This window comes from Schistocerca gregaria, chromosome 1 (genome assembly GCF_023897955.1).
Source record: "Schistocerca gregaria isolate iqSchGreg1 chromosome 1, iqSchGreg1.2, whole genome shotgun sequence".
NCBI classification, from domain to species: domain Eukaryota; kingdom Metazoa; phylum Arthropoda; class Insecta; order Orthoptera; family Acrididae; genus Schistocerca; species Schistocerca gregaria.
Genome location: NC_064920.1, coordinates 555,261,381 through 555,285,987, shown reverse-complemented (window position 1 = coordinate 555,285,987; position 24,607 = coordinate 555,261,381). Strand labels below are relative to the sequence as shown.

General features: G+C 41.9%; 1 protein-coding gene across 1 annotated transcript; it reads right to left on the bottom strand.

Annotated features, from left to right (window-relative positions):
• Positions 1–301: 301 nt before the first annotated feature.
• LOC126356302 (DDRGK domain-containing protein 1) lies at positions 302–23,823 on the bottom strand. The gene is made up of 6 exons (XM_050007251.1): positions 23,585–23,823; positions 23,411–23,512; positions 12,733–12,869; positions 6,163–6,426; positions 4,554–4,659; positions 302–526 (listed from the first exon to the last, which is right to left on the bottom strand). Exons 1-6 carry the CDS (start codon positions 23,676–23,678, stop codon positions 348–350), a joined length of 882 nt encoding a protein of 293 aa, XP_049863208.1. The 5' UTR covers positions 23,679–23,823; the 3' UTR covers positions 302–347.
• Positions 23,824–24,607: the final 784 nt, after the last annotated feature.

Here is a 24,607-nt window from a genome sequence, read left to right as displayed (position 1 = left end):
GCGGGTTGTGAACAGTGAAAGTAAAAAATTGTGAAACGCAAATGTGTACCTGTCAGCTACATTATTTGAAGTAGTCAGTGTTGAACTTCCACTTCCACCACCACCTCCTCCTCCCCCCCCCCCCCCTTTCCTTTTTTCAGACAGTATAGTAACACAGTATGTTAACACTGAGGCTAATCAACGATGAAATAAAGCAGGCAAACATCACAAAATTCCTTGAGTTGATGCCTGTTCTTAAATAACTATGTGGAACTAGAATAATAGTATCTTGGTAAGGGACAATAATTACAATACACTCCTGGCAGTTTTAAGTCCTCTTTATTCAAAACAATTAATTACTTATTAGCTTATGAACCTGCTAGTCCTTTCTCAAGCATGGTATTCCTTGGGGTTAGGGTAATCAGACGATTACTGTTTTCTGCTAGTTCAGTAATAGTCACACGCCCACGTTGTTTAACAAATTTGGCAACTGCCTCCATCTCTGGTTGAGAAATGTAGATGAACTTGCCTCTATCATCAATCACACCTGGAACATTAGAATCAGAGTTAATATTGCATATCCTACGGGTCACAAATAATATTAGCAGCTTAGTCTTTGTATGAATTAAGAACTGAATGTTGCATCTGAACAATAGCATTAATAAGGAAGCAGAAATAGTACAACACCAAGAAGAATGCGGTGTGTGTAATTCTTCTCACTTACATATCTGACTTGACTTTAACAATAGCAGCCTGAAATTTCAGTTCCTCTTCTATTTGGCACATCTCCAGTGATACTTTTTTAAATTACATGTTGACACTGAAGTAATTGTACTGTTTTAAAACTGGCTGAATTGTTTTGGAATTTCTTTGAGTATGGAAGTAACATTACACTATTTCAAATGCTGGTGGACATTTCGCTTGTCTCTACACTGTTGATTTATACTTTATTTGAAAGATGTGAGCTATCTGGCTAATTCACAGTCTTGTTACTAAACAGACCTATCCTCAGACTAAGGGTTGGATTAACATTGAAGTACTTCACTATGTGTGGTTCTGTTTGGGGCAGTATGTACTTGCCTCCAACCTTTGAGCTGACTGCTTCAGCCACTAATAGGACCAAACAGATCAACATTATTATTATTTGACACAAAGAGATTATCAGAGGTAACAAACACAGGATTTGCTGTCTTACACTACTACAGGGTACTGATAACATAATGGCACAATTATGAATGTAAGGTTAGAATTTAATGTCATGTCAACAAGGTAAGAAGAAGGGAAAAAAATCAGTCATGTAGTTCTTAAAAGGAACCACCCATCAGTTTATGGGAATAATGTGAAACTTAAATGTAGAAGGGAATATGAACTGCCGTCCTCCCAAATGTGAGTCCAATGTGCCACCTCACACGGATATTTGTATAAGTCTTGACTATATGATAAATTTACCATGTACCACAGGCTACAAGAATGACTTTTGTAATGAGAGCTTAATGTATATTTAAAGTGATAATTGACTTTTTTGTGAAGTACAGTTGTATAATACCATTTTTATTTCCCAAAATGTTCTCAAATATAACATGAACCATTCCTGGTGCATACCAGATATTGCTTTGATGTCTGTAGAATAATTTTAATTCAGGTTGCCCTATGTGCTGCTTTGCTATAAACTTTAAAGTGAAAGTCTTAGTAATACTGAATCCATTGGATCACCTCTGTCTGTAGTAGTTCAAATATCATACAAGATAAGTAAGCTTTTGATTTCACACAATCATTTATGTTTGACCTGAATATGTTCTACAATTCTGCTCCAAACAGGTGTGATATAGGACGGTTGTTCTGTGGCTCATATCTCCCACCTTTAGATGGCAGTTCTGACTTGAACTCTCTTCCAGTCATTGGAAACAATTCTGTTAGCCACGTGGCCACTGGCAGCTCCGCAGAACCTGGCAGTGGAACATCCAGCACTAAGTGCTCAGTAGTCATGTTGAAGGATTGTTAACAGTGAAGTTAACTGCATAGTAATATCTATTTTTGTACTGAAATTCTGTGTGTCTAAAAATGACTCATCTTTGCAATTCTTCAGGCTTTTCCGGTGAGGCACTGTTGTGTTGAATAATCATGTTTCTGTCAGTTATTCTCGTATTTCCTCCACAATATTTCAACTGTGTGACTCAGTTTTCTGCAGGTGCTGTCTCATACTGGTTCCAGTGTGGAACAAGTTTGATATTTATGCCTATGTTGTGCTAGGTGCTCCACACCGTGACAGGCGCTCTGTCTGTTTTACGCTCTGACCAATAGCAGCGTCTGTAGGTTTTCTTCTAGCCATGGCTATTCAGAATGCTGTGTGCATACTTTGTGTGTATTATCTGTTGTCAATCTTGCTGTAGAAGCTCTGAATGATGTCCACACCGTGCTAGCCATTTTATCTTCAGATTGTTGTCTTTAAGTCTCCTATGATCTAGTCCGTTCTGTTTCTGTGGTGTGCTGTGTTGAGCACTTTGTCCAAAGTCCTTACCCACCAGGAGTGACTGCAGTATTATTTTAAGGCCAATGGTGTTCGAATTGCAGCTCAAGACTTGGAAGAACGTCCTCGGGTATTGTGTCTAGATCAAGTGCTGGGTTCCCAGACGAGCTCAGCTGGTAACCCATATCAGGCTTAATGACTTTCTCCCTGACTTCAATCCCAATAGATTTTTTGATGACACTGTCCCAGTGTCTCGATGTTTGTGTTAAAATCTTGGCATAATTATGTGTCATAGAATGATTGAATTCTACACAATGCTTTGTAATGGCTGACTTGGTTGCCTGTCTCAGTCTTATTGCACCTGGTGTCAACAGTGTGGTCGTCTGGCAGATGTATGCCATACCACATTCACATGGTTAGGTGATTAGCACCCAGTTTCTGTAGACACAGGTTATCCTTCAGACTCCCTAGCAGAGCCTTAATCTTGGTGGATGGAAGGAACGTGATTTTGGTGTTGTGTTCGAATAGAATTGTGCTGATTTTGGCGGATATCTGCCTGACATGCCAAAAATGCACCTTCTGTATTTTTCTTGTACTTCAGGAACCTTGGATGGGGAAACAGGGCACAGTGCCTCTTGAACATCTCAAAAGATTATCCATTTTTGTAGAACACAGATTGTAGATGCTCTATTTCTGTCACCAAATTATGGGAATCTGACAGAGTTCATGCCCGGTGAACCAGAGTTCTGAGTCCACCATTTTTCTGTGCCTAATGATGGAAGCTACTGGTTTGCAAGTACAAGTCAGAGTGAGTGGGTTTGTGACACACACTGTGACTGAAGGTACTATCTGCCTAGTACATCCAGGAAAGAGAGTAGTCCATCCTTCTCCAGTTCACTGTATATTTAATGTAGGATGGTGTGAGTTCAGGTGGTCCAAGAAAACATCGAGCTTTTCCCTTCCATGGTGTCATGACAAAAATGTCATTCACATACCTAAAAAAGCATTTCGGTTGATAAGGGGCCAATGTAAGTGTCTCCTCTTCAAACCTTTCCATAAAGTGATTGGCCGCCATCACCACCAGTGAGAGAGGGCCACCCATTGCCACTCCTTCCGTTTGCTCGTAGAATTGACCCCCATATAGGAAGTGTGTCAAGGTCAATGTGTACCTGAATAAGTCCAGTAGAGCACCATCAAACTTTTATCTAATCAGTTCATGTGAATCATTCAGTGGTACACAGGCAAACAGGGAGACCACATCGAAAACTGACCATAATGTCAGAGTCCATGATTTGTAGATGTCCGAGGTGGCATAGGAAATCCTGCAAGTTGCAAATGTGATGGGCACACTTCCCCACATATGGCAAGAACACCTTTTTAAGGTGTTGAGCAGTGAGGTAGGTGGCTATGCAATGTTTCTGGCCACTGGACACAGAGGAACCCCTTCCTCGTGAACCTTAGGTACGCCATGAAGTCTTGGTGGTATTGGTGCTTTAGTCCTTAGCAGTTTAACGATCTTTTCCAGAAGGCCGGTTTCCTATAGATAAGCCCTGGTAGTCTTATTCACCTCGTCTGTGGGACACCAAGTCTGGGATTTCTGAGGGTTTTCTACAACACCTCAAGCAGCTACAGGTCACAGACTGTGACAGTCTAGTCAGTTTCAACTTGGTCTCCCAATTTACCCGCATACCACTGAATGATTCACTTGAGCTGATTGGAGAAAACGGTGCTCTCCTGGACTTATTCAGGCACATATTTACCTTGATATATTTCCTATATGGGGGTCAATCCTACAAGCAAACCGAAGGGTTGGCAATGGGCAGTCCTCTCTCATTAGTGGTGACCAATTTCTTTAAGGAAAGATTTGAAGAGGAGGCACATACATTGGTCCCAGACAAATGAAATGCTTCTTTAGGTATGTGGATGACACCTCTGTCGTATGGCCCCGTGAGAGGGAAAAGTTCAAGGTTTCTTTGACCACCTAAACTCACATCACCGTAACATTAAATTCACAATATTTAATCACTAGCTTAAAAACTATTTTTCTCATAGATTTACACTTTGAAATACATACACAAACATGTAGTCAACTGCCCTGCATTCTTACCTGTAAGAGTTCCTTCAGCTTGAAGTTCTTGTATCCTGTCAATAACATTTTGTGTCTTGAGCTTAAATGTTGCAGCCAAATCTTCCAGAACCACCACCTTCATGTTCTGTAAATAAAACAGTGAGAAAATTTGAGCAATTAGTTAAACATAGTGACTAATAAGAGCATAAATCATTCCCCAGGTGAAGAGTAACTGACACTGAGGTGCACAGAGGCACCAAGAAAAGAGCTGTTAGCAATGGTATGTACATAGACGAAAATATAGTCGCACTGAACCTAACCATTCTGCAATTCCTGGAGAGGGAAGAGAGAGAGAGACAGAGAGAGACCGTGGGTGGGTGGAGGGAGGGGGGGGGGGTTGGAGAGACACGCAGCCTGTCTCCTGTTTACAATTCAGTGGGATGCACTGAGATCCTAGAATCCCAAGCAAAATAGGATTTGGAGTGTGGTAAACAAGAAGGAAAGAAGATTAGGGTTTAATGACCCAAGGATGTTGAGATAATTAGACACACAGATGGAGAAGCAAATTGGCTAGGCCCTTTCAAAGCAGCCATCCCGGCATTTTCCTGGAGAGATTTGGGGAAATCACAAAAAAAGTAAATCTTAATGGCTGTATACTAGCGACTGTGCTACCTTGCTTTGTGTACGCAAGTTGTGCAAAGTTCAAGCATCTTGGTAGCATTTCAGCACTAAACAGTGGACAAGAAGAATGTGTCAAATCAACAGGATGAAGAAAAAGATTTCAGTTGAAATGGTTTCCTTTTAGCATGATGCGTAGCTCTGAATGCTACACTGATAAGATGAATGATGATAAAATGCAGCTGAGATGAGAATGTTTCACCACTTGGTGGGAGTTACTTTGAATTATGACAGTTGCCACCATTGCACACAAAGTGAGAAAGAAGCTTATAAATTGGTGGATGATGATCACATGCCAAACTGTACGTGGGACCAAATGCTGAATAATTTCACAGAGAGAACAAAAAAATAACTGGGCACAGAACAGTTGTTGAGGATATGTCAAGGTCACACAAATCAGCAGTGGCCCCTGAAAGTACTGCTTTGATCAAACCCACACAGGGAATGGCACAGTGAAAGCAAGAACTAAATCTCCATAAAACAACAAATGTAAAAAAAACCTGAACTGCAAGTTAGCTGCAAGTACTTATTTTCATTGTTCTCAAAGAATTTATATTGCATTTAAGGATAATGAACAAGTGCAAAAATATTCAGAGGGTGGGTATTTGAGGAAAGAAGACTATAGTATGGAAAGAAAAAATCTAAATTGCCTTCCCATTCATAAGGGAAAAATATTCCAATATGACAGAAAGAAAGGAAAATTCGATCACCAATGATGTCATTAGAGCTGGATACAAGCTAAGACAGGACAAAAATGGGGTGAAGGAAATTAGCAGTATCTCTTCTGGTTGATATAATTTGTCTTCATTGTTTTAAATCAGGCTCCACATGAACATAAGTATGAACATTGTGCCACCTCACTTTGAATGGACATGACACACAATCCTTGTATGAACATGACAGGTGATGCTAAAAGCCAACATTACATGCAACAAACTTAAATAACATAACACTTATTTTTTTAACATACTTTAATATGCTCAACAAATTCCTGAAGCAGATTTGATTCGCCCTCAGTTTCAGCATTTTCATCAAAGCCCTCCTCCTCAACACTGAATGCTGCTTTCATTTTTAGGTATTCCTCATGCTCCTGACGTTCCTTTTCTTCACGGGCACGTCTCTCAGCTTCTTCTTTTTGTTTCTGTTCTAGGGCAGCACGTTCTTCTTCCTTTTGTCTTTCAGCTTCACTCTGTTCCTGGCGGCGCTTTCGTTCCTCACGTTCTCGTTCTTCTGCCTGGGAGTCAAATAAAATTAAAGTTAGGAATCATATATAAACTGCTCACTACAAATATTAATTACCCTCATTATTTCAGCTACATCTAAATGATTTGAAATTAAGTTTTCAAATTCATCTTAAAAACAGAAGTGCAGCAACATACAAGGGATGTTCAATAAGTAATGCAACATTTTCCTCAGCCAACTTCGATTGAAAAACTGTAGAATTTATTGTGGAACATTGTGGAATATTCTGCTACAGCCTATAGTTTCATGAAGTTCCAATATGTGGCGGACTATACATAGAGATGGGGAGATTATTGATGCAGCAAGGTACTGGGTCCAATATCGACCAGTGAGCGGTATCAAGCGGGCATACAGACTCGCTAAGTGAGGTGGCATAAGGCCATCATACTGAATGGAGATTACGTTGAAAAACAGGGTCTTTGTGGCCAAAAGAATGTTGAATAATATGGTATATTGGAATCCTAAATAAAACCACCTGCTTTCAGGGGGAAAAAACGCGTTGCATTAGTTACTGAACACCCCGCGTACACAGAGTGAACTTGAAAAAGGGCAGTTATCAATTACTCACGAGATCAACATGAGGATCTATTTACAAGCTTCCTGCTGCAGTTATTACCATCACTATAATTTAAAACTGAGCAGACCACAAGTCTTTATAGATGACTATTTTTCCTCTGCGTATCAATTATTTAAATGGACATGTCAATCTTATTTGTAGAATTCCATGGAGTAGTCCTTAGTCACATCGTAACTTCTCCATGGTATTTATGGTATTTCAGCAAACTGACTAGACACCATCTTCAGGTGGTACCTGATGAACACCACCCCACTCAGCTCAGCATGCTATATACATTGGCTGTTACTGTTTTATCACTCCACACCTGTTGCTGTCTGTGCAGCTGCCGCATTGGGCTATTGAAGCAGCAACAATGTGGGCATCAAGGTAAATGAAAATGAAATGACTGTGTGGCATTACTGACCAGGAGACCCCATCCACTGTTGTTCAGCGACATAGTTCAAGTTTTTCTATCTCACATCAGTGCAGTTGCTCACACATCAATGATGAGATGATTAGGACAACACAAATATCCAGTCACCAAACGAAGAAAATTTCCGACCTAGCCAGGAATCAAACCGATGACCCCAAGTTCTGAAAGCAGCAACACTAAACACTAGACCATGACCGTAATACCGAATGTCATCTGCCAAGCTCTAACCAGCAGCCTACTCAGCACTCAGTGCCCACATCACTAGTGCCTCAAATTTTTCTGGTTGTGGGCTACTAATCAAAATCTCTTACAACTGCAAGTAAATGCAGCTTTTTTTACAGACAATAATGGTTCAGTTGGAGCCAATAACCAAGTTAACATTGTCTGAAATTTACCAGATGTTCTGACAAAATACTTATTTAAGAGGAAATTAAACTTCTAATTCATAGTATCAATATTGTTCACTTCTTCCCTCTGTTTCTATGTAAGCTCCCTAAATGTGTAATTGCCGAGTCACTACAGGTTCTATTATGTGGCATAACTTCCACTTATAAAGCAAACTCTGCTTGACAACATTCAGTTCCTCAAATTAATGCAAGCAATATACGATACAGAGCAACACCACCTTTGAGTTGCAAGTTAAACCTTATTGCAATGCAAAGCAAGTAAAAATTTGTTAAGTCGAGAATCGTGGAAGTGCTGATAAGAATTCTGTTCCTCTACTGCCCATATGCTGGCAACTAGTCAGTTTCTGGAACACAATGGAAGGAAAGTTTGATACGTAACCAATGGGGGGGGGGGGGGGGGGGGGGGGGGAAGTGATGTGCTCTTATCAGTGAAAGCTTTCCAAACTGTTCAGAATTTGTTTCTTGCTCTCCGCCATTTCTTGTAATATATACTCCAGTCTGACATTGTGATTACGTTTCCACAAGAGAATTTTCATTTACAATGTCTCCAAACAAAGTGTCAGTGTTATTTTCGTACATAGCATATCACAAGATAATATTACGATCAGTATGTAATTGATTAGGTACAATTCATCAGCACAAGCACGTACTCTGCCTAATATTTTTGTCTTAAGGAGTCATTCATTGTAGGCAATATTTTGTTTGTTTCAATTTTTACAGCGCATGAATTATTTTATTTGTTGTGTGGTAATGAACACTGCCACATACAAGTTTGTTGAAAGTTATGAGTGGAAAAGTTCAATATCATTCTCTTGGCCTGATCTGACAGTTTAATAAGGGGGGCATTATCAGAAACCAACTGTAAAAGAAGTTCATCTCAGGAATTCAGACTGTATCACAAAGAATAAATATCACTTTTTGCAAATATAATTGCTGCAATACTAAGATACCTCTTTTTTTTGTGCCGTACTCTTGATCTTGCTCTCAACACTGGTTAACCAATTTAAGATACATTATATCACAACAATAATCACAATAGATAGAGAAGATCCAAAGACGAGCAGCGCGTTTCGTCACAGGGTTATTTGGTAGCCGTGATAGCGTTACAGAGATGTTTAACAAACTCAAGTGGCAGACTCTGCAAGAGAGGCACTCTGCATCGCGGTATGGCTTGCTCGCCAGGTTTCGAGAGGGTGCGTTTCTGGATGAGGTATCGAATATATTGCTTCCCCCTACTTATACCTCCCGAGGAGATCACGAATGTAAAATTAGAGCGCGCACAGAGGCTTTCAGACAGTCTTTCTTCCCGCGAGCCATAAGCAACTGGAATGGGAAAGGGAGGTAATGACAGTGGCACGTAAAGTGCACTCTGCCACACACCGTTGGGTGGCTTGCGGAGTATAAATGTACACTCCTGGAAATTTAAATAAGAACATCGTGAATTCATTGTCCCAGGAAAGGGAAACTTTATTGACACATTCCTGGTGTCAGATACATCACATGATCACACTGACAGAACCACAGGCACATAGACACAGGCAACAGAGCATGCACAATGTCGGCACTAGTACAGTGTATATCCACCTTTCGCAGCAATGCAGGCTGCTATTCTCCCATGGAGACGATCGTAGAGATCCTGGATGTAGTCCTGTGGAATGGCTTGCCATGCCATTTCCACCTGGCGCCTCAGTTGGACCAGCGTTCGTGCTGGACGTGCAGACCACGTGAGACGACGCTTCATCCAGTCCCAAACATGCTCAATGGGGGACAGATCCGGAGATCTTGCTGGCCAGGGTAGTTGACTTACACCTTCTAGAGCACGTTGGGTGGCACGGGATACATGCGGACGTGCATTGTCCTGTTGGAACAGCAAGTTCCCTTGCCAGTCTAGGAATGGTAGAACGATAGGTTCGATGACGGTTTGGATGTACCGTGCACTATTCAGTGTCCCCTCGACGATCACCAGAGGTGTACGGCCAGTGTAGGAGATCGCTCCCCACACCATGATGCCGGGTGTTGGCCCTGTGTGCCTCGGTCGTATGCAGTCCCGATTGTGGCGCTCACCTGCACGGCACCAAACACGCATACGACCATCATTGGCACCAAGGCAGAAGCGACTCATCGCTGAAGACTACACGTCTCCATTCGTCCCTCCATTCACGCTTGTCGCGACACCACTGGAGGCAGGCTGCACGATGTTGGGGCGTGAGCGGAAGACGGCCTAATGGTGTGCGGGACCGTAGCCCAGCTTCATGTAGACGGTTGCGAATGGTCCTCGCCGATACCCCAGGAGCAACAGTGTCCCTAATTTACTGGGAAGTGGCGGTCCGGTCCCAGGTCGACGAGCACGTGCACCTTCCGCCGACCACTGGCGACAACATCGATGTACTGTGGAGACCTCACGCCCCACGTGTTGAGCAATTCGGCGGTACGTCCACCCGGCCTCCCGCATGCCCACTATACACCCTCGCTCAAAGTCCGTCAACTGCACATACGGTTCACGTCCACACTGTCGCGGCATGCTACCAGTGTTAAAGACTGCGATGGAGCTCCGTATGCCACGGCAAACTGGCTGACACTGACGGCGGCGGTGCACAAATGCTGCGCAGCTAGCGCCATTCGACGGCCAACACCGCAGTTCCTGGTGTGTCCGCTGTGCCGTGCGTGTCATCATTGCTTGTACAGCCCTCTCGCAGTGTCCGGAGCAAGTGTGGTGGGTCTGACACACCGGTGTCAATGTGTTCTTTTTTCCATTTCCAGGAGTGTAGATGTAGAACCATGTTAGAAGTAAGTAGGTCAATCAGAAAACTTACTAACAGACTAATTATAAACATAAGAGTCTGTTTCTCATAATAAAACAACACAGGTGATCATTTAGTACTTTATTTGTGAGTAGACCTGTGTGCACCACATTTAAATGGAATTGTCATTTTAGTGACATAGTTCCAGTTTTGAGTGGATAATAACTATGTAACATCATGTTTGCATAAAGCATTCAACTAATGGAAAAAATGAATAGTTAATTGAAGTTGGTTTGAATCAGTGACATAGGAAACATGCAACAAACATTGTACTTAACATGCTGACTAAGCATGATATCTGTGGTGACTCTTTCAAAAGGACTATGCTAGAGATCAGTCTGTTACCACAACCAAGCTTTTTATTTCACATTTGTCAGCTTTGCCAACTGACACCAAACTGAAAATATGCACCAAAAGGTGCTGCCACAGCATCCATTAACATTATGTCACAGATGAAAGCCAGAGTTTAGTACTAAATATTGCTTTTGACCCTACCTAACTTAAGGAACAAATAAGTTTCCCCACATGTCAACATTTCAGTAACAATGCCAGAAAACATTTTTGTAAACTGTCTGTATATCATCTTAATATTTTTTTTTTTTTTACCATGAATAAAATTGCCAGTTCCATATTTGTACTTCTGAATAATTTACGAGTTTGAGAGAGTTGAATGAAAAGAAAGATTAGGCATGTGTTCTGCATGAGACCTGGCAACTGTTCTGCACCTCCACCTACTCCTGCCAAAGTATCAATCCTTAAGTAACTGAACAGACTAAAGGTGATGGACCACAAGTCCCATCACACCCAACAGCAAGCACAATAAACACTGCTACTAACATTTCTGATTACATCACCATCCTCATTCTTCAACAGAAACTGGGTTAAAAAATTCCATTAAAAACTAAAGAATCTTATTACATTAGGATTTCTTATGAAGTCAATCAACACAGCAAAGTTCTTAGTGCACTTAACCCATCAAGTGACACTGATAAATGTATGTGCCACTGGAACTATCATGCATATTTCTTTCACCCAGTTCTTTGCTATGTATGTTTGCTACCCTATACCTCATGGTGGACTTAAAAATAAATAATAAATTGAGCAGTTTTATTCGTTACTATTGCCAACAAATACATCCTGATATCTATTTCATTGTTATGCAATACATTTTGTCACTTAAAGGATTAAAATGACATCCCCAACAAGGCTATTGAAGACAACCAGCTAGTCAGTGATAGAACGAAATTTTCACTCGGCAGCAGAGTGTGTACCGATATTAAATTTCCTGGCAGATTAAAACTGTGTGCCAGATCCAGGCTCTAACTTGGGATCTTGGCCTTTCGTGAGCGAGTGCCCTGCCAACTGAGCTATCCAAGCACGACTCATGACAGGGGTCCTGAGTTTGAGTGTAACAGTTTTAATCTGCCAGGAAGTTTCATATCAGCACACATTCCACTGCAGAGCAAAAATTTCATTCTGGAAACAACCAGGCTGTGGCTAAGCCATGTCTCTGCAATATCCCTTTTTCCAGGAGTGCTCGTTCTGCAAGGAATGCAGGAGAGCTTCTGTGAAGTTTGGTAGATAGGAGATGAGATACTGGCAGAACAGATTGTGAAGACAGGTTGTCAGTCGTGCTTGGGTAGCTCATTCAATAGAGCACTTTCCCAAGTTCTAATCTGCCGGGAAGTTTCAGTCATGATAACTAACTTTTGGAGCCCACTTTTTACACTTGTGTTAAGTCTAGAACCAACTAGCAATCACATGTTGAACCTTGAAACTACTAAACAAGGATGTGTATAAAGAAGACTCCATCCACCTCTGACCTCTGCAAAACACTGAAGTGCAAGGAGAAGGCTACATCCCACTAAACCACATGTTACAATTTCTTCCCATTCCAACTGCATATATGAAAACCAGGGAGAATGGCAGTTTAAATGTACCTTTAACACTATAATTATTCTCTTCTTGTTTTCACGGCTGCTACAGTAGCAACATGTGCAGGGCTGCAGTGTATTGCTTGATTTCTCACTTGAATGTTTACAGTTAGGTTTTGGGGGTGCCCGACTTTTCAAGTGCTAAGAACAGCATGAACAACACAAACCTCCCTCTGAGCCTTGCGTTCAGCTTTTGCTTCCAGTTTTGCCCTCTTTTTTGCACCAACTTTTGCATCACCCAAGTCCAAACTTTCAGCTGTGTCTTGTACAGGCTCATCTTCAGCTTCAGAGTCGTCATGTACAGCTGAAAGAAATAATGCCAAAATGTCACACAATAAATTGAAGTTATCACCAGAAAATAAGTGAATTAAGTAGATGCATAAATTGTAGTAAGTGGGCAACGAGATGCTTCTTAATACTATTATCGAACACTTATACAAAAAAAAGAAATAAAATTTAAGTCTCTGCAAATTGATTATTTTGGCCTTAGAAGCTAACAATACAAAACAACAATAACTACATCTACATCTACATGACTACTCTGCAATTCACATTTAAGTGCTTGGCAGAGGGTTCATCGAACCACAATCATACTATCTCTCTACTATTCCACTCCCGAACAGCGAGCGGGAAAAACGAACACCTAAACCTTTCTGTTCGAGCTCTGATTTCTCTTATTTTATTTTGATGATCATTCCTACCTATGTAGGTTGGGCTCAACAAAATATTTTCGCATTCGGAAGAGAAAGTTGGTGACTGAAATTTCGTAAAAAGCTCTCGCCGCGACGAAAAACGTCTATGCTGTAATGACTTCCATCCCAACTCGTGTATCATATCTGCCACACTCTCTCCTCTATAACGCGATAATACAAAACGAGCTGCCCTTCTTTGCACCCTCTCGATGTCCTCCGTCAATCCCACATGGTAAGGATCCCACACAGCGCAGCAATATTCTAACAGAGGACGAACGAGTGTAGTGTAAGCTGTCTCTTTAGTGGACTTGTTGCATCTTCTAAGTGTCCTGCCAATGAAACGCAACCTTTGGCTCGCCTTCCCGACAATATTATCTATGTGGTCCTTCCAACTGAAGTTGTTCATAATTTTAACACCCAGGTACTTAGTTGAATTGACAGCCTTGAGAATTGTACTATTTATCGAGTAATCGAATTCCAACGGATTTCTTTTGGAACTCATGTGGATCATCTCACACTTTTCGTTATTTAGCGTCAACTGCCACCTGACACACCATACAGCAATCTTTTCTAAATCGCTTTGCAGCTGATACTGGTCTTCGGATGACCTTACTAGACGGTAAATTACAGCATCATCTGCGAACAACCTAAGAGAACTTCTCAGATTGTCACCCAGGTCATTTATATAGATCAGGAACAGTAGAGGTCCCAGGACGCTTCCCTGGGGAACACCTGATATCACTTCAGTTTTACTCGATGATTTGCCGTCTATTACTACGAACTGCGACCTTCCTGACAGGAAATCACGAATCCAGTCGCACAACTGAGACGATACCCCATAGCTCCGCAGCTTGATGAGAAGTCGCTTATGAGGAACGGTGTCAAAAGCTTTCCGGAAATCTAGAAATACGGAATCAACTTGAGATCCCTTGTCGATAGCGGCCATTACTTCGTGCGAATAAAGAGCTAGCTGCGTTGCACAAGAGCGATGTTTTCTGAAGCCATGCTGATTACGTGTCAATAGATCGTTCCCTTCGAGGTGATTCATAATATTTGAATACAGTATATGCTCCAAAACCCTACTGCAAACCGACGTCAATGATATAGGTCTGTAGTTAAATGGATTACTCCTACTACCCTTCTTGAACACTGGTGCGACCTGCGCAATTTTCCAATCTGTAGGTACAGATCTATCGGTGAGCGAGCGGTTGTATATGAGTGCTAAGTAGGGAGCTATAGTATCAGCGTAATCTGAAAGGAACCTAATCGGTATACAATCTGGACCTGAAGACTTGCCCGTATCAAGCGATTTGAGTTGCTTCGCAACCCCTAAGGTATCTACTTCTAAGAAACTCATGCTAGCAGATGTTCGTGTTTCAAATTCTGGAATATTCCATTCGTCTTCCCTGGTGAAGGAATTTCGGAAAACTGCGTTCAATAACTCCGCTTTAGCGGCACAGTCGTCGATAACAGTACCATCGGCACTGCGCAGCGAAGGTATTGACTGCGTCTTGCCGCTTGTGTACTTTACATACGACCAGAATTTCTTCGGATTTTCTACCAAATTTGGAGACAATGTTTCGTTGTGGAACCTATTAAAGGCATCTCGCATCGAAGTACGGGCCAAATTTCGCGCGTCTGTAAATTTTAGCCCATCTTCAGGATTTCGCGTTCTTCTGAACTTCGCATGCTTTTTCCGTTGCCTCTGCAACAGCGTTCGGACCTTTTTTTGTGTATCACGGGGGATCCGTTCCATCTCTTACCAATTTATGAGGTATGAATATCTCAATTGCTGTTGCTACTATATCTTTGAATTTGAGCCACATCTCGTCTACATTCGCATAGTCAGTTCGGAAGGAATGGAAATTGTCTTTTAGGAAGGCTTCTAGTGGCACTTTATCCGCTTTTTTAAATAAAATTATTTTGCGTTTGTTTCTGATGGATTTGGAAGAAATGGTATTGAGCCTAGCTACAATGACCTTGTGATCACTAATCCCTGTATCAGTCATGATGCTCTCTATCAGCTCTGGATTGTTTGTGGCCAAGAGGTCAAGTGTGTTTTCGCAACCATTTACAATTCGCGTGGGTTCGTGGACTAACTGCTCTAAATAATTTTCGGAGAATGCATTTAGGACAATCTCGGAAGACGTTTTCTGCCTACCACCGGTTTTGAACAAGTATTTTTGCCAACATACCGAGGGTAGGTTGAAGTCCCCACCAACTATAACCGTATGAGTGGGGTATTTATTTGTTACGAGACTCAAACTTTCTCTGAACTGTTCCACAACTGTATCATCGGAGTCTGGGGGTCGGTAGAAGGAGCCAATTATTAACTTAATTCGGCTGTTAAGTATAACCTCCACCCACACCAATTCGCACGGAGTATCTACTTCGACTTCACTACAAGATAAACCACTACTGACAGACACCAACACTCCACCACCAATTCTGCCTAATCTATCTTTCCTGAACACCGTCTGAGACTTCGTAAAAATTTCTGCAGAACTTATTTCAGGCTTTAGCCAGCTTTCTGTACCTATAACGATATCAGCTTCTGTGCTTTCTATTAGCGCTTGAAGCTCAGGGACTTTTCCAGCGCAACTACAACAGTTTACAACTATAATTCCGACTGTTCCTTGATCCAAGCACGTCCTGTAATTGCCAAGCACCCTTTGACATTGCAGCCCATCCCGCACTTTCCCGAGGCCTTCTAACCTAAAAAACCGCCCAGTCCATGCCACACAGCCTCCGCTACCCGTGTAGCCGCCAGCTGATTGTAGTGAACTCCTGACCTATTCAGCATAACCCGAAACCCCACCACCCTATGGCGCAAGTCAAGGAATCTGCAGCCAATACGGTCGCAAAACCGTCTGAGCCTCTGATTCAGACCCTCCACCCGGCTCTGCACCAAAGGTCCGCAGTCGGTTCTGTCAACGATGCTGCAGATGGTGAGCTCTGCCTTCATCTCATAAGCAAGACCGGCAGCCTTCACCAAATCAGATAGCCGCTGGAATCCAGAGAGAATTTCCTCAGATCCAAAGCGACACACGTCATTAGTGCCGACATGTGCCACCATCTGCAGCTGGCTGCACCCTGTGCTCTTCATGGCATCCGGAAGGACCCTTTCCTCATCAGGAATGACTCCTCCCAGAATGCACACGGAGTGCACACTGGATTTCTTCCCCTCCTTAGCCGCCATATCCCTAAGGGGCCCCATTACGCGCCTAACATTGGAGCTCCCAACTACCAGTAAGCCCACCCTCTGCGATTGCCCGGACCTTGAAGGCTGAGAATGATCCTCTGAAACAGGGCAGGCGGCTGCATCTGGCTAAGCCAGAGACAGTGCCTGAAACCGGTTTGTCAGACGCACCGGGGAGGCTTTCTGATCAGCCTCCGGGGACGCCTTTCGCTGCCTGCCACGCCTTGGAACGACCTCCCAATCAACCACAGGCGAGGGCTCAGCCCCACTGTGGGCAGCAACCGGGGCAACCACAGCGGCAGACCGATCTGGGGACAGACGGGATGAGGTTGACATCCCCGTGATACCCGAGTCCGGCTCCCCACAGTGGTGCCCATTGGCAACAGCCTCAAGCTGCGCGACCGAAGTCAGCGCCGATTGCAGCTGTGAGCGAAGGGATGCCAAGTCAGCCCTCATCCGAACACAGCAATCGCAGTCCCTGTCCATTCTAATTGATGTTTAACAACAGTTACTGAAACACGAGTCCGTGCCTAGATAACGCAAGCGGAACACACAAAGAATGTATCAACTAACCTGTACAAATGCCTAACGAATGCGCTACAATCTGCTGAATTTACGATTACAGTAAATAAAACTCGAAATTGCACCTCCTATACGAAACTCACACGCAATTTAAATAAGAATCTACGAAGTAAACACTAAAGCGTGATGCTACAACTGTCAAATACTATAATACGCCCGAAATATATGAATTAAACAATGCAAGTACCCAAAAACACGCAAAGAAATTAATTAAACTATCTAACAAATAAGTAAGCTAGGGTTATACGACTTGCTGCAGCAGCTGCTTATCCAACGGCGGCAGGGAAGAGAATAGAGGACTTAACAGAAGAAACCAGCATTTCATTTTTAAAATACCTTATCCATTAACTGAATATAATAGAGGGAAACATTCCACGTGGGAAAAATATATCTAAAAACAAAGATGATGTGACTTACCAAACAAAAGCACTGGCAGGTCGATAGACACACAAACAAACACACAAAATTCAAGCTTTCACAACCAATGGTTGCTTCTTCAGGAAAGAAGGAAGGAGAGGGAAAGACAAAAGGATGTGGGTTTTAAGGGAGAGGGTAAGGAGTCATTCCAATCCCGGGAGTGGAAAGACTTCCCTTAGGGGGAAAAAAAAGGACAGGTATAGACACACACACACACACACACACACACACACACACACACACACACACACACACACACACACACATCCATCCGCACATGCACAGACAAGCAGACATTTGTAAAGGCAAAGAGTTTCGGCAGAGATGTCAGTCGAGGCGGAAGTACAGAGGCAAAGATGTTGAAAGACAGGTGAGGTATGAGCGGCGGCAACTTGAAATTAGCGGAGGTTGAGGCATGGCGAATAACGAGAAGAGAGGATATACTGAAGAGCAAGTTCCCATCTCCGGAGTTCTGACAGGTTGGTGTTAGTGGGGAGTATCCAGATAACCCGGACGGTGTAACACTGTGCCAAGATGTGCTGGCCGTGCACATGTGGGAATGACCAGCAACAAACTGTCCATTCGCATGAATGGACACAGGCAGACAGTATTTATTGGTAATGAAGATCACCCTGTGGCTAAACATGCCTTGGTGCATGGCCAGCACATCTTGGCGCAGTGTTACACCATCCGGATTATCTGGATACTCCCCACTAACACCAACCTGTCAGAACTCTGGAGATGGGAACTTACCCTTCAGTATATCCTCTCTTCTCGTTATCCGCCAGGCCTCAACCTTCACTAATTTCAATTTTCCGCTGCTCGTACCTCACCTGTCTTTCAACAACATCTTTGCCTCTGTACTTCCACCTAGACTGACATCTCTGCCCAAACTCTTTGCCTTTACAAATGTGTGTGTGTGTGTGTGTGTTTGGGGGGGGGGGGGGGGTGCCTGTCCTTTTTTCCCCCTAAGGTAAGTCTTTCCGCTCCCGGGATTGGAATGACTCCTTACCCTCTCTCTTAAAACCCACATCCTTTCGTCTTTCCCTCTTTCCTGAATAAGCAACCGTTGGTTGCGAAAGCTTGAATTCTGTATGTATGTTTGTGTTTGTTTGTGTGTCTATCAACCTGCCAGCGCTTTTGTTTGGTAAGTCACATCATCTTTGTTTTTAGATATATTTTATCCAATAACTGCTAACATTAACCTAAATGAGAGAAGTACCAGAAGTATACTCGTCACACACACCATATGACAGTTTGTGGAATGTAAAAGAAGAATTTTTTGGGTCAACGGAGGTGCCCAACTCTACCCTTCAGCTTTGGCCTGTGACTTAAGCAACTTGTGTTGTGTTACATTACTGTGGCACAGTGTTTTTGAGTTGGGTCATGTTTGCAGATGGCGTGTAGTAGTACTGGTAGCGTGCTCTTGTGGTAGGTGCTCACAACACAAGTTGTTTGTGTTATGTGTAATAATTCTGTGACATAGTTGTTGGAGGAATGTGCTCTGTTGCCAGTGAGTTACTTTGATTTACTGTTTCGCAAGTTTATGCATAAGAGTGTGTTAGGTACGATTTGTGATGTGTGTTTCTTATGGACCAAAGTTTAAGAGAGTTCCCTTGTTTTTTGTAAGCGATGGACACGATAGAAAAATCTAATAGTCACTCACTCCAGGCTGTGCTGGGCAATGATATGATGATGGCAATAAGGTTTTTGCAGGGGTTTGGCTCGATTGCAGACTACACGAGGTGCCGTGTTTGTAATGAGCTTATGAAGGTGACAAGAGATCCAGCCTCTCTGCCCCGGAGGCCGTCTACGTGGTAGTGACACCGTGACAATATTTTACCTGATTCAACAGATCTAGATTGGCCATCAAAGAGATTGTTTTACATGCAAATTATTTTGGTTATTGTACATCTTTACATCTTTGTGCACATGACACTGGAGTGAGTGAGAGAAGTGTGGCAGATTGGTTTTCTTTTTTTACTCAGTAAGTGAATTATGGGGGAATGCTGGAGGAGGAGGAGGAGGAGGAGGAGGAGGAGGAGGAGGAAGGGGGGGGGGGGGAGAGGGGACTGGAGTGGTAATGGAAATCGAAAAGTTGCAGTCTGGAAAAAGGATTCATGGAAGGGGTGGTTTTTGTGCTGGTTTATGACGGTGGGTTTTCGAATTGTGTTTTTCAGGTACTGCGAAGTCTAACTAAGAGGTTGCTGGTGTGGTTGACAGATGAATAAGTTGAGGATGGGAGTACTGTCATGAGTGAGTCTTTTTCATCTTGCAAGTTTTTGATCATCTGGTAATGAACCGTAGTATTGAGTTTCAGAATTATGGCACTTGGGCTTATACAAATACAATAGAGGTGACTTGGGGGAGGGGGGCATCGAATCTGTTATAGGGAGGTGGAAGAGATGCTCTTCCAATTAGTGGAGAGCATGTATAGGCCAAGGGTTGAGAGTTTAGTTGAGTGGGTTGGTGGAATTATTGGTGCGGTTTCTGATATTTCTTTTCTTCAGTGGTATTAGGTGGGTTGTGGTTGGTTAAAAAAGGGAGAGTCGGTTGGGGTTGTTTGCAGGATTTTGTTGGTATTTGTGTGTGTGCTGTTATTTATGGTTTGTTTGTTTGCTTTGGTGCTTTTTTTTATTTACTTGGTCAAGTGAATCTAGAAGTTTTAGGTTTATGATTTGCATGTGGGTTTTGGTACTGTTGGCTTTGTTTTGAGCTATCTAAGTATTGTGAAATTTATGATACAGGGATTTTTGAATTGTGTTCGAGTCCTAGGTACAATGATTTAATTTGAGCTATAAGGTCAAATGAAATTTGCACCACCACATTTTGGAGCTTTCCGTCTTGGCTGTTTGGTATTGAGTGCTTCATTTGGGCTATATAAGTCAAGTGAAATTTAATATTCCTGCAGTTTTTGTGGTTCGTAGCATTATGACATATTTTGACAATTTTTTTATGTTTGATTTTGTGGATAATATTTTTTTGGGATGGTGGTGTTCTTCATATTTTCATGTTGTCATGTATTTAGCTTGACCCCAGCCTACACCCCCTACTTCCTGTGGTTGTCCTGTTAGTTCCATTTTATTGCATGAGTGATAACAATTCATCCGGAATAAGTGTGCACTGTACTGGAAACTAAGTGATGTGTCAAAGGAAAGTTATTTATAGAAAAAACGGACGTAAGTAGATACTACACCCTTCCACTAAATGAACACTGACTGGTCATATCTCCTGACTAAAGAAGAGAAGTATAAATCTAATCATAAGTGCTACTCAAAAGACACAAATAGTTAAACAGATTAATGATTATTATATGTCAATCAGTTGAAATGATTTGGTCTGTTTTTATTTATAATTTTATTTATTTATGTTTGCAGCAATATTCGGTAGAAGTTTTGGTTTAAGCTACATACACTGAGGTGGGATAGCGATACTGGTATGCACATACACAGGGTCAACAGAAGTGACCGATTCCACCCATCTGGATAATGGTGGTGTGTGTGATGTCACTACTAGTGGTGAATGTACTGAGTTTAACATGTGGTATTTGGTTAATTTGAGTTTTTGTTGTCATTGTGCTAATGTGGTTTCAAGTTTAGGTAGTTGGTTTGGTAATGTGGGTTGTGGAAGTGTTTTCATTAGCTATTAAGGGTTTTTTGTTTTGTTTGTGTGTTTGAAATTTTTGTTGGCTCTGATTAGTTTGGTGTTTCAAGTGCAAAATAAGTCCAAATTTTTCTTAATGCTTATTTGTTAGATGTGGATATGATAGTGACATCACAAATGTATCATAATGTTCTAAGATTTGGGATGATATGATGTTTGTCATATAGTTCCTGCAGATGTTCGGTCTTATTGCTGAATATGTTAGGTGTCAAATTTGTGACAACACCATGACGGTCGCACACGCGCACACGCACACAGAGAGAGAGAGAGAGAGAGAGAGAGAGAGAGAGAGAGAGAGAGAGAGAGAGAGAGAGAGTGAGAGAGAGTGAGTGAGTGTGAGTGTGTTTTGGCGCTCACTGGAAGAGGAGGCTGAGGCTTTTGCTGGTAAGTAATTATTTTTTTTGTTTTATTCTATAGTGATTGTGATGTTTATTGTACATTTATGATATATCGATTGTGTTTTAATTAATGTAGTACATATGGGGTATCTGGACCTTTGAATACTTGAGGTTTTGGTTTCACTTTTCAGAGTTGTGGGTACTGATTTTTTTTTGCATTGATAGGTGCAGCTGAGGTATATGTAGCTCACGGAAAATGTTCAAGGATACTTTTTGGGGTTGTAGGTGTTGGTTTTTTGGTACTGATAGTTGCGGTTAAAGTACATGGGTCAAGGGAAATGCCCGATTCCTGTGGCTTTGTTAGTATAGCAGAATCCTGTAATTTACATTTTTGTTAGATATTCGTTATTTTGGGACGGTGCTGTGTTTTTGTATTGTTGTATATTTAGCTTGTCCCTACCCCAAAGCCCCAAGATTACACAACTGTTCACTGGTTTCATTTTATTTTTGGAGTGAGACATTATCGTACCATTTTTATTTTTGTCCATGTTTGTTGGAATGTGTATGTAGTGATGCCATTGTCATTTTTTACTGCTGGAAGTAGTCGTTTCCGCCATAATGATGATGTCCTGGGGCAGAGCAGATGTGTGGAATTGGCCGCTTCTGTAATGCCCATATGACAATAGTATTGCGCTTAAAAGGGTAGTGCATTAATGGAATTGTCACTTGTTCTGAGAGGATTCATTTGAAAAGGAGTCCAATGTGATTAGGACTGCACGACATTAACAGACTTTCAATGCGGTATAGTAGATAGAGCTAGACACATGGGACATTCCACCCTGAAATGGGTCGAGAGTGTGCCGAGAACACCTCAGGCGTTACCTCTCAACACAGACATTCACTTAACAAGAGCAGCAGCAGCATTTGCGTAGAGTTCTCAGCACTAAAAGACATGCAATGCTGCATGAAATAACCAACAGAAATCACTGTGGGTAGTACAATCAACCTATATGTTAGAGAAATGTGGGCCATGGCAACAGATGACCAACACAAGTGCCTTTGCTAACAGCACGTCTCCTAGGCTCATGACCATATTAGTTGGACCCTAGACGACTGGTAAACCATGGCCTTCATTTGCTAATAGCTCATAGTAGGGTTCGAATGTATTGCAGACCTCACAAAGCCATGGACCCAAGCTGTCAACAAATCACTGTGCAAGATGGAGATGACTCCATAATGGTGTGGGTTGTATTTACATGGAATGGACTGGGTCCTCTCGCCAATTGAACTGATCATTGGCTGGAAATGGTTATGTTTGACTACTTTGAGACCATTTGCAGCTATTCACAGACTTCATGATTTCAAACAACGGTGGAATTTTAATGGCTGACTACACACCATGTCACTTGCCCACATTTGTTCACGACTTGTTTGAAAAATATTCTGAACAATTTGAGCGAATGATTTGGCCACCCAGATTGCCTGACTTTAATTCCACTTATGGTACATAATCGAAAGGTGGGTTTGTGAACAAAATCCTGCCCCGGCAACATCTTCGCAATTATGAACTCATATAAACGCATTATGGGTCAATATTGCTGCAGGGGACTTCTAATAATTTGTTGAGTACTGCCACATCAAACTGCAGCACTACACCCCCAAATGACGTATGACACAATATTAGCAGCTTCCCATGACTTATCACCTCGGTGTAAACCCTGATCTTTCAGTGCTTTCGTTTGGCTGTGAATAAACACTCTAGTTTCTCCTTTACATCATACCCTTTTAACCACCAAATAAGATGATAAATCCTCGCCTTTATAAGCGACACGATTTTTAAAAAGTAATGTAAAAAGTAACTACGGTATTACATTTGTGCTGTGTGAATCCCACATTGTGGTTCCACGATTTACAATTAAAAAAAAAAAAAAAAAAAAAAGTTAATAATGCTTACCTGATTCTCCCCTGGCTCTCAGGCGCGCTCTTGCTGCTACTGCCCTTCTCGGCAAACGTCTGTCTTGAACTCTCTGGTTGCCGGCTGCTCTAATTCTGGGTTCTGTTGTATCAAAATATTTTTTTACTGATTTCGAAGTGTGATACTAAGCTGTTAACAGTGTTGTTTACGTACCATCTTGTACAACTTTCTTCTGCTTTAATAAAGCAAGGGCTATTAGCAGTATAACAAGCCCAGATGCAATTGTCAACAAAATAACAATGTCCATTTTCTTTCGTTCGGGGGGTACACGCTAACGAACTGCAAACAAGATATTTCTTCGCATTCCTTCCACAACAACATAACCTTCCCTGTCAACGACAGCACAACATACTTACACACATTCTGCCTTGGGGTGGAATCATTTTCTTTGAAGAACGTAGATACTCCACAAACAATATCTGTGCAGGCAAATCGTAGCGCAATGAGTGACCAATTGCGCAAACATGTAAACTCTTACGTTTGAATAAATTTTCTCTCCGGAAGTAAATCACATACGTCACATGAAAAGCGTCTGACTCGCATGCTTATTAGTCTAGTGTTTCTAGATTTCAGGACGATTCACAAAACTTGTCAATGGAACGGACTGTCAGGCGACGTCATCGCCAAACAATAAAACATTCACGCGGAACCACCACTCGACATGACCTCGCTTACCTCAATACCGAACAGTGAAAGTATGGTTCTGAGAGGCCACTCGTCATTCAGAAAAAGAGACTAAAATTTCGTAATTAAGGAAATAGCAACAATAAGATTTATTAGTAGCCAAAGTAAACTTCATAACAGATGTTTTAGAACTTTTTTTATGGTAAATGCGAGAAATGAAACAACATTTCAACACATCAACATTTGTTTGCTAGTGAAAATGTATAAATGCAAACACGTAAAACTTTATTTATCAGCGAATATATAAGGCCTTATGCTTTATGTTTTTTTCTTCTCCAGCAGAGCTGATTTTTTGACTAAATAAAAGGTTACTTGATGAAAATTACCTCATTATTTTATGTTCTTATTTATACATAATATAAGCGTCAGAGCTGTTCAGTTATTGAAAAACTTTCGTTTTTTGATATCTGGACGCTCTTATCAAACAACAAACAATGGAAATAATATCCAAGTCGTCGTGTAGCATTTGAAATCTGTAAAGAAAACAAAGCA

Excerpts from the sequence above, each read along its gene's own strand:
- LOC126356302 (XM_050007251.1), bottom strand. The coding sequence starts at position 23,678 with ATGGACATTGTTATTTTGTTGACAATTGCATCTGGGCTTGTTATACTG. Across the intron at positions 6,427-12,732 it reads AACGCAAGGCTCAGAGGGAG|GCAGAAGAACGAGAACGTGA; the intron begins GTTTGTGTTGTT and ends TTTGACTCCCAG. Across the intron at positions 4,660-6,162 it reads AATTTGTTGAGCATATTAAA|AACATGAAGGTGGTGGTTCT; the intron begins GTATGTTAAAAA and ends TTTTATTTACAG.